At 41.2% G+C, this 14,646-nt stretch overlaps 1 protein-coding gene across 6 annotated transcripts in view; it reads left to right on the top strand.

Moving 5' to 3' along the window:
* The window catches only part of LOC123513408 (tyrosine-protein phosphatase 69D-like), a 38,481-nt gene that overhangs the window by 4,351 nt on the left and 19,484 nt on the right, over positions 1-14,646 (top strand). For 5 of the 6 annotated variants that reach the window (XM_045270567.1, XM_045270564.1, XM_045270565.1 and 2 more), the window contains exons 4-11: positions 1,228-1,424; positions 4,063-4,201; positions 4,816-4,970; positions 5,506-5,615; positions 6,284-6,458; positions 9,988-10,562; positions 10,865-11,046; positions 12,589-12,726. In XM_045270567.1, coding sequence (XP_045126502.1) covers positions 1,228-1,424; positions 4,063-4,201; positions 4,816-4,970; positions 5,506-5,615; positions 6,284-6,458; positions 9,988-10,562; positions 10,865-11,046; positions 12,589-12,726 — 1,671 coding nt within the window. The remainder of the gene's footprint in view (positions 1-1,227; positions 1,425-4,062; positions 4,202-4,815; positions 4,971-5,505; positions 5,616-6,283; positions 6,459-9,987; positions 10,563-10,864; positions 11,047-12,588; positions 12,727-14,646) is intronic. The other variant, XM_045270566.1, reaches the window with a different exon arrangement.

Genomic DNA, 14,646 nt, shown 5'->3' with positions numbered 1-14,646 from the left:
TTCACTTCACCCTAATCTAACATGTACCTCTTATCCTTCATTTCATCCCTCCATCATTTCCCTGCTGACGGTAAATGATTTTTCCTTTCTCATTTCAGGTCTTGTCTTTTTTTTCTTCTATTTTCTTTAATCTATTGTAATCTCCTTTATTTTCTTTATTTTCTTTATTTTCTTAGTCTGCTTTATTTTCTCCTCTCCTTTTATTAGTTTGTATATCTTTGTATGAGTTAACACATAACAGGCAAGTTTACTTATATTTACACTTAGTTTTTATGTGGGTGTGTATATATATTAGGAAACTTGACATTAATGATATCCTCTTTCCTTTATCCTCCTCTTCTTCCTCCCTTGCTGACCCTCTGCTCCACCCTCCTTAAAAACACCCAATTCCCATCAATAATCTTATATCCACATGAAACACAACATTCCCCACACATAAATAACTGTATCCACTCCTTTTTATCCCCTCTTTCACCCTTCTAATTGCCTAAATGCCTTATCTCTCCTTATTCATACTTCCATACATCTCAATCATACATTGCCCTATTCTCCCTTATTCTGATCTCTTCTTTCACTCTTCTAAATGCTTAAATTCCTTATCCTTTCTTATTCTTACTTCCATACATTTCAACCATACATATTGTCATATTCTCCATTATTCTGACCTTCTCCCTAACATACATTTCCTTACCCTTCCATATTCTTACCTCATCTCTTATTACTTTCCTTCTAAACGTTCATTTCAATTCCTTTTTCTCTTCTTTCCTCATCTCGGTAACACCTAAACATCTTAACTTTACATCCTTTTATCTTCCTCTTTTCTTACCTCCTTCCTAATGTCTAAACAAATATTAACCATATATTTTCTTACCTTCCCTAATTCTTAACTCACCTCTTATTGTTTTCCTTCTAAACATGCATTTCAATTCCTTTTTCTCTTCTTTCCTCACTTTTGTAACACCGAAACATCTTAACCATACCTCTTATTCTCCCTTTATTCTTACCTCCTCCTCCCCTGTTCTTACCTCCTCTCTAATGCTTAAATACATCTCAACTTATCCCTTATCCTTCCCTATTCGTGCCTTCTCCTTAATGTGTAAATAAATTTCAACCATACATTTCCTTATCCTTTATTCCTACCTCATCCATGTATCTTACCCACACACTCCCCTGTCCTCCCTATTCTTTCCTCCTCCCTAACACCTGTGCAATCCCTCCACCTTAAAGATTTATTCCCCATCCCATCCCAAGGCCAAGTGAGGACCGGTATCATGTGGAAATTATCAAGGAGAAACCAAAGGCCATTAAAAGCAACCTCACCATTATGCATGTCACCTTGAGGGACTCCGGCCACTACCACTGTCAGATCACCAAGACTAACAAGGACAAGGTAGCCGAGGATGATATTGCTCTTCATGTACAGGGTGTGTGTGTGTGTGTGTGTGTGTGTGTGTGTGTGTGTGTGTGTGTGTTTTTACCTAGTTGTATTGTACAGGGTTTGAGCAGGGTTCATAGTGTCCTGTCTCCATATCTCCATTTATCTAGTTTTCTTTAAAGTTATGCACACTATGTGCTGTGACAATTCCATTATCCAATGCATTCCATTTTTTCATCGTTCTGTGTGGAAAACTGTGTTTTCCAATATCCTTCACACACTGCCTCAACCTGATCTTTTCATGTCCTCTTGTCCTTCCATCTTCTTCCATCAACAGCACCAGGTCTTCTTTGTCTATCTTTTCAGTATCATTTACTATCTTATACATTGTTATTAGGTCCCCGCATTCTCTTCTATCTTGTAAGGTTGGCAGTCCCATTTCCTTCAGTCGTTCTTCATATGTGGGGTTCTTTAATTCCGGCACCATCTTTGTAGCAATCTTCTGTATTCTTTACAATTTTCTTATATCCTTTTTAGAGCTCAGAGACCATACTACTGCTGCATATTCCAGTCTTGGGCATATCATGCTTGTGATGATTTTTTTCATCATATCTTTATCCATGTAATGAAATGCCACTCTTATATTAGTCAGCATTTTATATGATAGTCCAAATATCTTACTTATGTGTTTATCAGGGATCAGATTTTCTTGTATGATCACTCCAAGATCTTTTTCCTCTTTAGTCTTCATTATTTGTTCCTTTCCCATCAAATAGTTCCATACTGGTCTTCTCTTACACTTTCCTAGTTCCATTATGTGGCATTTCTTGGCATTAAACTCCAATTTCCACTTCTTGCTCCATTCATAGATCTTGTTTAAATCTTCCTGCAACACCAGACAGTCCTCTCTGGTTGTGATAACTCTTAGCAACTTTGCATCATCAGCGAATAAATTTATGTAACTGTTTATCCCAATTTGAATGTCATTTACATAAACTTGAAAAATAAGGGGGACTAACACTGACCCTTGTGGCACTCCACTAGTTACTTTACTCCAAGATGAGTATGTATCTCTGGTCACAGTTCTCAATTCCCTATCCTTCAAGTAATCTCTTGTCCATTTGAGCAAGGTTCCATGCAGTCCTCTGATGTACTTTAGTTTCTAAGAAGTCTTCCATGCAGGACTTTATCAAAAGCCTTTTTAATGTCCAGGTATACTGTGTCCACCCATCCATCTCTGTTTTCAAGACCTGCAATAACTCTCGAGTAGAAGCTTAATAAGTTTGATACACATGACCGCCCTGTCCTGAACCAAAATTGTCTGTTTGATATGACTTGCACCTCTTCTAAAAATTAACCCATTTTTCTTTGATAATTATTTCACATAACTTCCCTACGACACTTGTAAGTGACATTGGTCTGTAGTTTAGTGGTTCAGTTGCCTTTTCTCCTTTAAATATCGGTATTACGTTGGCTCTCTTCCACTCTAGTGGAACTTTCCCTTCATTTATTGAACTTTTAATTATTTCCCAAATTGGATCCAGTAATTGCTCTTTACATTCTTTTAACACCCAGCCTGATACACCATCTGGCCCCATTGCTTTTCTGACTTCCAACTTATCCAGTAATCTTCCAATATCCTCTTTGTGCACTGCAATCTCCTGTAATCCTTGGCAATCCAATGTCCTATTAGGTTCTGTGAAATCATCATCTGCAGTGAATACTGTTTTGAAGCTCTCATTCATTATTTCACACATTTCCTTCTCTGTTTGGTATGTCTTCCCTTCTTTAATTATTTTTTCAATTGTTTCCTTATTCTTTGTTTTGCCGTTTATAAACTTGTAGAAAAGTTTGGGTTCATCTTTGCTTTTATCCACTACATCTTTCTCAAACTTTCTTTCGTCCTCTCTCCTTACTCTAATAAATTCATTTCTAGTATCTTTGTACTGCCGACTCTTATAGTCATTCTCCTGCTTTAAGAGTTTCTTCCATGCTTTATCTTTTGCCTTTTTTGCTTGTATGCATCTAGCATTGTACCAAGCATGTATTTTTTCTGAACTCTGTAAACAGGAACAAACTTTTTTGCTCCTTCATTGTATTTCTGTAAGAATATGTTGTATTTCTCTTGTACAATCTTCCTGCACATAACATTACTCCATTCAATATCAGCAAAGTAAATCCCTAATTTTTCAAAATTCGCTCTTGCATAATTTAATCTCTCTCCTTTATAGTCCTCTCTGTAATTTATCCCATCTTCCTCCTGCATTTGCATCTCTAATATCACATGATCACTTTTCCCCATTGGACTAAGGTATTGTATGATTGGAGGGGACTCTGGTTTCTTTGTGAAAACTAGGTCAAACAATGATGGTTCTTCTTCCCCCATGTACCTTGTTGACTCCTCCATCCACTGGTCCATTGTATTAACCATAGTCAACTGTGTGTGTGTGTGTGTGTGTGTGTGTGTGTGTGTGTGTGTGTGTGTGTGTCGTCCTGTCTAATCTACATTTCTTAACTCACCCTTTCCTGTTTTGCAACATGATAATCTTTCTTTCTGATGATGTAACCTTAAAGAGCATCCGAGGGTAAAGTATATGGATAAAGAAATGCTTGTCCATCTTAACTGTAAAGGAACTGAGAAAAGCTGTGCCAGTTTGGTGTGTATTAATTCTCTTTCCTTCTTGTAGCGAGCCCGGTGCTGAGGGAGGCTCGCAACACCACAGCGAGGGCCGGGCACAAGGCTCAGCTCTCCTGTACCTTCTCTGCTGCACCTGCCCCCGAGGTGCACTGGCTCAGGGGGAAGGTGATGCTCGATAAGATAAAGGAGTAAGTCACATGTTTATTGAGTACCAGTCTCTTCACTTTCTGCTTTCTTACGCCATTATTCTGTCCATGTCTCTAATGCAAGGATTAACCAGTGTTCTTAATCTTTCATGCTTTTTTTTTTGGTAAACTCTGGAACTCCGTGTCTGTTTCTGCGTTTGCTCCTTCCTATGGCTTCAACTCTTTCAAAATATTAATCCTAGTTTTGCATTTTTTTTTTTTTTTTTAAGGGACTGGCAGTGTTAGTGAGTTTTTTATTTATGTATTTATTTATTTATTTTTCATCTTTTCTTTCCCCACTTTAGTAGTTCTTATCTTAGGGACTGGCATCTAAGTGGGCCTTTCTGTTTAATAATTTTTGTTGCCGGTGGCTAGATTTCCCCTCACATGAAGAAAAGAAGAAAAAAAAAAGCTCCCTCTAGTATGAAAATAAATAAATGTAAAAAAAAAAAATCTAACTATGCATTCCTTGTCTTCTGCATCTAAGTGGGTCTTTCTTTTTAATCATATTTGTTACCCTTGGCCAGATTTCCCTTCTCACATTAAGAAATAGAAACTAAACCATGTATGAAAATAGTAAAAAAATCTAGCAAGTGTGCATTCCTTGTCTTGTGCAGCTACGCCATCCGGTCTAAGCAAGAGTCTGGCCTCCACCTGTCAGACCTGCTGATTGACAATGTGACTCTGAAGGACAATGGAACCTACAAGTGTGTCGCCTCCAACTCTGAGGGTCCCGGAGACAGGCCCGGAGAACCCATCCTCATTGTGCAAGGTAATGGTGATGGGGTGTCTAGGTGTTGTGGTGTTGTGGTGTTGGTGTGTTAGTGTGTTATTGTGCTTGTTTTTCTGAGGTTCCTGTGGTGAGTGGTGACTGTTGGTGAGTCTTCCTGGAGTAGTGAAGGTGGTAGACGATTCTCAAAATATGAAATACTGTCATGATTCTCTCTCTCTCTCTCTCTCTCTCTCTCTCTCTCTCTCTCTCTCTCTCTCTTAGCTTGTTTTTTAAGGGTTGCTATGGTGAGTGTATCTAAGCTTGTTTTTCCAGGTTCCTGTGGTGAGTGTTGGTGGTGGGTTGTGGAATAGTGAAAGGGGTAGACAACTCTCGGAAAAGAAATATTGTCATGGTTTTTTTTTTCTTTCTATCTAAGCTTGTTTTTCTGGGGTTCCTATGGTGAGTGGTGAGTGTTGGTGGGTTGTGGAGTAGTGAAGGTGGTGGACGAATCTCAGCTTGACGCAGGAATGTTTAAACCAACTCAGGAATACATGAGTCATGCCGGAGTATGTGCAGCGTGTTCCTCTCCCCTCAGACCTGCCGGAAGTGAACCTGACGCTGGTGAGGGCGATTGGCACCTCACAGATCCAGATGGAGTGGGCCGTGGTGGACAACAACTCACCCATACAGCAAACTAAGATATTGGTGAGTGGATCTGATGTGAAACGTAAAGAGTTTGTGTTGTCTCAAATAATAATGTTAAGCTGGAAATATAGATGGATGAAAAAATTTTGAGGAGTTGCTTTGATGTAAAAAGTAAAGAGTTTGTGTCATGTAAAATAATGTCAAGCTGGAAATGTAGATGAAAAAATGTTGGTGATCTGCTCTGACATTGTAAAAAGTAAAAAGTTTGTGTAGTATAAAATAATAATGTCAAGTGGTAAATATCTATAATAAAATGTTTGTGAGTTGCATTGACGTTGTTGACTAAAAAGTAATGTGAAATAATGTGGTGTGATATAAGATAGTACAATGAAACATGAAATATAATGAAAAAAAAGAAAAGAAAATTATTGATGAGGTGCACTGACATTGTTAAAAAGATAATGTAATACAATGTAATGTCTTGTGGAATGATAACATGAGACAGAAAATACAGTATCTAGAGAAAAAGAAAAAAGGAATCATGAGGTGCATTGAGACTTAAAAAAAAAACAAATTTCTGTAACATGTAAAATAATCATATGAAACAGGAAATATTATAAAAAGATACATATTAGAAAGCTCTATTATGATCACCAAAAATAAGAATAAAAAAAAAAAAACATACCAATACATAACCAGTTAGACACTTAACATTTCCATCCTTTTAGATTGCAACAGGAGACGCAGATTTCGGGGAACCATCACTGTTGGCGGGGGATCAGCAGGACATCATTCTGGAGGACGTGGGCAGCGCTGGGGAGGACGTGCGGGTCAAGATCCTGGTGGCCAATGAGATAGGAGAGTCAGAGAGCGAGGAGGAGATTGTTACGCTCCTTAGTGAGGGTGAGTGTGTGCTTCTGTCAATTCTAGGGTGGTGTGTGGTGGTGGTGGTGAACAGTGCGTGGGTTGTGGCTGTGTGTGTAAGAGAGAAAGGTAGGGAATGATTGTGCTGTGTTCATATCTGGTGTCCATTATCCAGTGCCTTTGATTTATATTTTGCAGGAAGTTTAGTTTGTATTTTGTCTGAATTTCTTCTGGAAGTGTTTGTTTACCTCTTCAGTACCATGCCACATTTCTATATTCTTTCTGCTTACTATTTGGTGATTTTATGCAGCTTCAGAAGCTTATGTGGGGGATTAAAATAGTGAGGACTGTGACCATTAATCCTCTGACCTCCATACACTTCCTAATGCCAATAAAATTGTACATAAATCTCAAGATAAAAATGTGTCCCAGTATTGAAGGAGTTAAGTGCAGTACCCTCTTGAGTTATGGCGCTAAACTTAATCACAAAACTCTTATACTGTGTATCTTTGGAGAGTGCTGTAGCCACTTGTTACCATAAGAATATCTACCATTCATTACTTCTTATCTATCTGTCCTTATCTCAGATAGAATTTTCTAGAAGCATCCTTTCTGACAAGTTTGTTCTCCTTTGCTTAATCATGCACACTGTCCTTGCCTCTATAGCTCTCACATTACCCCTCACCCCTTGCCAGTGGCCTCCCTTTAGCCTCTAACTGGTCAAGCATGGATCAACAAGTCATGCGTACGTCCTTTGTCCACACTCAGTTATGTTAGATTTAGTAGATAACCATAGATAACCATATCCTGTTTTTGCTCGCCACTCATCGCCACCTGCTGCATGTGGCGTGGACATGGTGACTAGTGTGTCTCAGAGCTGTGGCTGGTGATAAGGTTGTGAGTGGTGGTTCTTGACTGGGCAGAGCTACTGTCACTCACCAAAGTAGCGTGAAAAATGTATGTAGACAACTCGCTAAATTACTCTTGTGCAGTTTCTTCTATTTTTAAGTCGTGTTAATTTTTGTGATTTGAGACTAGACTAGTTATGGGTTAGTATGCAGTGATACTCATACCACATATCATACCCTTGCTTTATTTACCTCCATAAACCATTACATCTTCTATTCTGCAACTGAAATCCTTGCCTTCTATAGCCTCCCACTCTCTGCTGAAGCTTACCTTGCTTGTGGAAAGGAGATGTGTGTGGTGGAGATGGATGAACAAGTTAGCTGTGGGTGTGCAGTAACTGTGTGCTCTTTACCTCAGCTATGTGTCTTTGTCACTGTCTTGTTGGAAACGTCTGTGTGTTGAAGGAATGAGATTGATGGAGTGTTCTGAGTTTTCAATGTTGACCCAGATTGTGATGACGTTGTGAGCTTAGGTATCAACAAACCTTATTCATGTCAAAGAGAGAAAGGGATGGGTTGCATCTCAGGTTTGGGATGACTAGCCTTACTGTGAAGATAATTGATAACATTGGATTTGCTATGCTGCTTCTTGGATAGGTACTACAGCACAGGGGAAAGGTATGTTGCATCGTGGAGTGCTACCATTGACACACACACACACACACACACACACACACACACACACACACACACACACACACACACACACACACACACACACACACACACACACACACAGGCACACGGTTTGCAATGGATGTGTAATGTCAGGGTGGGGAGGAGTGGGGGGAGGGTATGGGTGTGTGGGTGATGGGGGGCATGCTTCACCTCTACACTGCTGTTGCTGGTGTTGAGTTGTAAAGAATAACCTCTGCCATATTTATACAGCCTTTGTCAATCAAGTAATGTTATGCACTTACTCCCTCTGCTCTTTGTCTCTGTTGTGAGTGCTTGGGTCTTGTGACAGTCTCGGGAATCTATGAGTCTTATTGTGTCCAAGAATTTTTAAACCCTGATAAAGAATAGTGTACTAGTCAACTATTACCTGAGAGTGATAATGTTGCTACTACTACTACTACCACTATTACTATTGCTTCTACCACTGACGATAATGACAGCAGTAGCTAACAGCAATAAGTGAAATTCAGAAGTAGTAAACTGTGATCTTGATTGGCAAACTATGATTAGCAGGAGTTGTGTTGTTCATTGTGCTTGCCTGTAATTATTTATGGGGGAGGTTGATTGCATTGTTTGTGGAGTGTTTGCAGCTCAATATTCAGCACAGCATAGTATAAACAAGATTATTGAACACACACACACACACACACACACACACACACACACACACACACACACACACACACACACACACACACACACACACACACACACACTAGATGCACCATTCTTCTGTGTCATGTTTAAATAATGTGTGATCTTCCATGTACAAAGACCAGTCACATTGCATGACCTCAGGTACGGCCAAAGACAAAAGTTGCATCGAAGGGTTTGTCCTGATTTGAGTGTAACATGAAACGGTATGAAAATCTGAATGCAATTACAGATGGCAAGCTCTGAACCTGTTAAGCTGAAGGGTCATAGGTTGGTAACTGCTAGTGGTGAGGTAATGGGTGAAACAAACCAAGGGAGTATTTGTTTCTCATTGCATTACTTGTGTCATTTTTCCATTTTGTATCCTGTGATTTAGACACTTAGTGCTGTGTATCACTTGGAAGAGTTGCAAATCAGCATTGAACATCATGAGTGTTTCAGAGGAGCATTGAACAAGAGAACACAACACTGGCAAGGATACAAATCATTATGCCGTGTGATGTGTGATGTGTGGTGAGTGTTGAGGCCGCTATGGTGGTCGCTGTGACACGGCAGACACTACTGCAGTGTTAGCCCACCACCAGATGTTTGGACAAAGATTCATGGCTTTCGTCCTTGGCTGTGCGTGTTGAGCAGTGCATGGTGTGAGGCAGTGCGTACGAGGGGAAAGGTAGCACAGTGTTCACGCATAATTCATTAACACCTCAGATTTTGGTACACGTGTGTTTTGAGGCAGGCAAGAAATATTCATTGTTGCAAGGGGCACAAAGGGCACTGCACTACACTGTTGGGAATTGCAGCATACTAATGATAGACTTGCCTTCATCACCTGACAGTTGTGTGGTTACGGTTCCTTACCCCTTGTGGAAGCTGAAGTGATGGAATGTTGGTGTGGTGTAAGAGATAGTGAACCTAGACTAGAGGAAGCATGTTAACCAGAAGTGATCATGTGGTGTGGTGTTAATAAAGACATGAAGCAACCTTTTTGGAGGAGCATGAACTCTTAATGCAAGTGGACATAAGGTTCATTTAGTCCCTCAGAGTTCCTTAACTTCCTCATGAAACATTCCCATAAATCAAACAACTCTTTTCTGTGTATGTGTAGAAGACTTCCCTTCTGCTTGTCTTTCCCCTTTTGTTCCTTTCCCACCACTGTGAACCCTTCTCTGACGTCCTGTGTCATTGTTAACTCATCACTCACAGTCAGTGTAGCTGGAAGCTAAATTATCAAACAGTCATTACCCCAGTGATAAGCTTTAAATTATCAAAAAATAAAAACTAAATTTTTTCATAAGTTAGTAAAGAATGCTTACATTCATTCTCCGTAGAGCCAAGCTTTGTGCCGGTGGCTTCTCCCAAGGGCTCAGGACAAAACTCCTTCACTGTGGGATGGACCCAGCCCAGGGAGGAAGCAAGCGATCTTGTAGGACGCTACCACCTCTTCCTGCAGGAACCAGAGTCTGGGGACACACAGGAGCTGTTCCTCCCCGTAACGGCGGTGGACCACATGTTCACCAACCTCAAGCCGGCCACTGAGTACACTTTCCAGGTTGCTGCCTGCAAGGACGTCTTCCCGGAGAAGGAGAAGGACTGCGGCAAGTACTCCCAGGCAGTGCGAGGCAAGACGATGAACGGCATGCCGGGTGTCATCTCTGACCTGCTGGTGAAGTGCAGGCAGAACCTGCACACCAACACCAACACCGTCCACATTCAGTGGCGGCCGCCCATCACCTCCAATGGCGTCATTGACCACTACAAGATTGAGCTGAAGGGAAGTGCGTCGTACATCAACGAGGAAGGCCAGAGACAGTTTGACAACACGGAACACAAGGAGAATGTTGCCGGCTCACTCAGGAACTACACCTTCTATGGTGCTCTGCCCAACACTAACTATACTGTCAAGGTCAGTATGCTTGTTGCTCTGTGTGTACTTGTATGCATGTGTGTGTATGTGACAGAGAGTTAGAGAGAGAGGTAGGGAGGGAGGAAGCCATTCTTCACAATTCACCTGGAAAAACCAAGTTATATTAGGTAATCTGTTGATGCTATGAGGAGTCTGCCTAGTGGTGAGTGCAACTGAGGATCAGCAATAGTCCGTATGGCTTGGCAAAAAGATATTGCTCACTTCTGAGGGAAATGTGACATTCCATTATACATTATCCAGACAGCACATGTGACGCCTGTGTCCCGTGTCCCCCACTGCAGGTGTATGCAGGCATCAGGCGGCAGTACAGCTCCCCCATGAATGCAGTGTGCCGCATGCCCGTGTCCACACCCCACCCCACACACATCAAGAAGTGGTGGCTCTACCATCATGACGACCGCATTGTCCTGAGGCTGCCCACACCACACGTCACCGAGAGGAACGGCACTATTTGCTGCCACAGGTGGAATAAAATGAGTCACTTCAGTCCTGCTTGGTTGGTCCGCTGATCCACTTAGGTCCCTCAGATGGCAGCGGTGGTAAAGTGCCACTTTTTGCATCTCAGTCTTGTTCCCTGCCAGCAAACTTTTTTTTTTGCTTTCCTTATCTTCTTAACTATCATATAGAAATACTCACATATTCCATAAACCCTGTGACTGACTGTAGTTGTTGCATAACATTACTTTACACAGGTACACTAACTCTGTGTGTGTGTGTGTGTGTGTGTGTGTGTGTGTGTGTGTGTGTGTGTGTGTGTGTGTGTGTGTGTGTGTGTGTAATTCACCTCGGTCGTCTGCTGGTCACCCAGCCAGTCTTCCCCATTACGGAGTGATCTTAGAGTTCATAGACCGATCTTCGGGTAGGACTGAGACCACAACACACTCCACACACCGGGAAAGTGAGGCTATAACCCCTCGAGTTACATCCTGTACCTATTTACTGCTAGGTGAACAGGGGCTACACATTAAGAGGCTTGCCCATTTGCCTTGTCGCAAGCGGCGAGGCAAATGGTTAAGCCTCTTAATGTGTAGCCCCTGTTCATCTAGCAGTAAATAGGTACGGGATGTAACTCGAGGGTTGTGGCCTCGCTTTCCCGGTGTGTGGAGTGTGTTGTGGTCTCAGTCCTACCCGAAGATCGGTCTATGAGCTCTGAGATCACTCCTTAATGGGGAAGACTGGCTGGATGACCAGCAGACGACCGAGGAGATGGAGTAGAACTAGAAAAAGTAAAAAAGGAAAAGGACTTGGGAGTGACAATGGAAGAAAACAATTAACTGGTAAGCCATATTGATAGAATTTTCAGAGACATGATTTGCTAAGGAATATTGGATTAGCATTTCACTACATGGACAAAGAAATGATGAAGAAATTGATAAGTACTAAAATAAGACCTAGATTGGAATATGCAGGAGTTGTGTGGACCCCCCATAAAAAGAAACACATAAAGAAATTGGAGAGACTACAAAAAATGTCTACAAGAATGGTTCCAGAATTTAAAAGGATGACATATGAGGAGAGACTAAAAGCTATGGATCTACCAACCGTGGAACAGAAGAGAGAGAGGGGATCTGATACAAGTGTATAAATTGATTAACGGAATGGATCAAGTGGATAATGAGAAACTAATCCTGAGAGAAGAATATGACATTAAAAGCACAAGATTGCATAGTAAGAAACTGAGGAAGGGGAGATGTCTGAGAGATGTTAAAAATATAGTTTCCCGCAAAGATGTGTTGAGACGTGGAACAGTTTGAGTGAGGAAGTGGTGTCAGCAACGAGTGTGCATAGTTTTAAAGAAAAATTGGATAAGTGTAGATATGGAGATGGGGCCACCTGAGCATAAAGCCCAGACCCTGTAAAACTACAACTAGGTAAATACACACACATACACACACACACACACACACACACACACACACACACACACACACACACACACACACACACACACACACACACACACACACACACACACACACACACGGTAAGACTAATTTTTTTCCAGGGTGGTGGTGATGAAGCTGGAGAGTGGTGCGTCCCTACAGATACTCCCTGACCCCAGCAAGATCCCCCTGAGCACATATGAGGAAGTGCACAGCTCCCCGTCCTCCACTGGCGCCTATGTTGCTGAGGCCTTTTCGGGGTGAGGCAACAGAAGGGGTTCAAGTAGTGATGGATCTCTCTCTTTGTGCATGTAAATCTGTATATCTGCATGTAAATATGTGTATGTGTTTGTCTTGTTTCAGTTGCCCCATCCTTCTCTTTTTATCTCTCATCATCTGTTACCATTTCCTTCCTTTTCTCCCCTTATTAACATCTTTTTTCTTCCCTCCTAGATTCTCTCCACCTCTCCATTCCCTCATCACCATTTCTTTTCTCACCTATATTCTCTTGTTTTCCTTTATCTTCTTTCCTTTTGTGTTATTCTCCTGGCTATTCTTCCTCTCCCACCATCATCTTTCCTCCTTCTTCACTCTAATATATTTCCATCTCTCCTTTTTCTTTATTGTCCTTTATTTTGTCTCTCATCATTATCTTCTGCCCATCCTGAAGGTCATTGCTAGTCTGGTATTGAGATAAGTTATTCAGTCCACAATGTGAAAACAACATAGTTACTGCTGCTATGCCTTGGTAGATTCAGTGAAAGAAGAAACACAGGAATGTGGTGAGAGGATTGATAGAGAGAACAGTAGTGTCTGGGTGGGAAGAAGCAGAGAGGAGCAGGAAGTGTTGGGAGAGTGACTGAGAGAAGCAAAGGCAATAGGTGAGAAGAGATTAATCGTACAAAATGCGCAGAAAGAAGTATTTTTATAGTTAGCAGGAAAAATCGTAAATAGAGAGACGCACCATTGAATGTACTTTGTATTTATTAGCATTCTCTTTTCTTTATAATCTCCTGAAGGTATTTAGGGACACTGGGTACAAGGTTCTGCTGGTAGGGAGGTGAAGCTGGTGCTCGGGTATTTGACAATGACAAATCAGCATTGATCTACCCTCAGTATCACTGCTGTTTGATTCACAGTGAGTGGGAGAACATGGCCAACTGTGTATAAGTCACTACCTCCTTCTATTTGTGTTTGACAGTTGTAATTTTGGGCTTGATACGGTGAAGGAAGTGAAATAAGGCCACAGTTTGCCTTTGCGTGGGATGCCTGGTGAATGTGTGCCTTCTGTCTACCACAACCTAGGGGCTACTGAGCTAAGGGAAACATCTCCTTGATCCAGCAGTGTACAGTGTTGTCAGCTTGTGCAAGTGTCAGAAAATCTTGTCTTCCTGGGATGGTAGCTTTGATCTCCCTTCATGTCATGCAAGAAAAATGATATTAGCTCTGGTATCAAATATGTCTATGCTTACTGTAATGTAGAGTATTGAAGCTACAGTGGCTACATCAGAAGCACAAGCAGAAGCAGAGAAGGATTTAGAATTTGAAGGCAGAGAAGTGCAGGGTACATATCTTACAGTGAAGAAGGTGTGAAAGAAAAAAAAGAATTTATGAAAGAAAAATGTTTAAAGAAAATATGCAGGAGGAAATCAGAATGAGAAGAGTAAAAGTTTTGTGATAGGAAAGTGAAGGAACTTATTAGAGGAAGTAAAAGTATCTTAAAAAAATGTTAAAAGATCAATTGAGAAATTTAATGAGAAATTATTATGGAAAGAAATTATGAATGAGTGAGAATGAAGTAAAAGAGAATGGAGAGACAAGTGATAGCGGTGTGGTAGCATTGTCTTTCCTCCGGCCACGTGTTGATAAGGTCTCACATCCGTCACACCACTTCCTCTCACTTCCCCTAGCCTCCACCCTCCATCCTTGTCTCTTAGTTAGCAGCACCACAATGCAAACTCTTATTATCTGTTCTTTGTTCCCAGAGAAAGAAAATTGAGTGTCTAGTGTTATTCATGCTTAGATCAGGTGTGATGGAAGTTGACCGCCAGTAGGAAAGTTCTGTGGACTGCTTGTGTGAGTCAGTGGCGGATAGAATAAAGTCGCTGTGATTTTACATTTTATTGTGTCTTCAGTGTCTTGATGTTTGATGGTACAAAGTGCGACTGATGACTCACAAC

Source organism: Portunus trituberculatus, chromosome 36 (genome assembly GCF_017591435.1).
Source record: "Portunus trituberculatus isolate SZX2019 chromosome 36, ASM1759143v1, whole genome shotgun sequence".
Taxonomy (NCBI): Eukaryota; Metazoa; Arthropoda; class Malacostraca; order Decapoda; family Portunidae; genus Portunus; species Portunus trituberculatus.
Note: the sequence above shows the minus strand (reverse complement) of the source record. Positions and strands in the feature narration are given on the sequence as shown.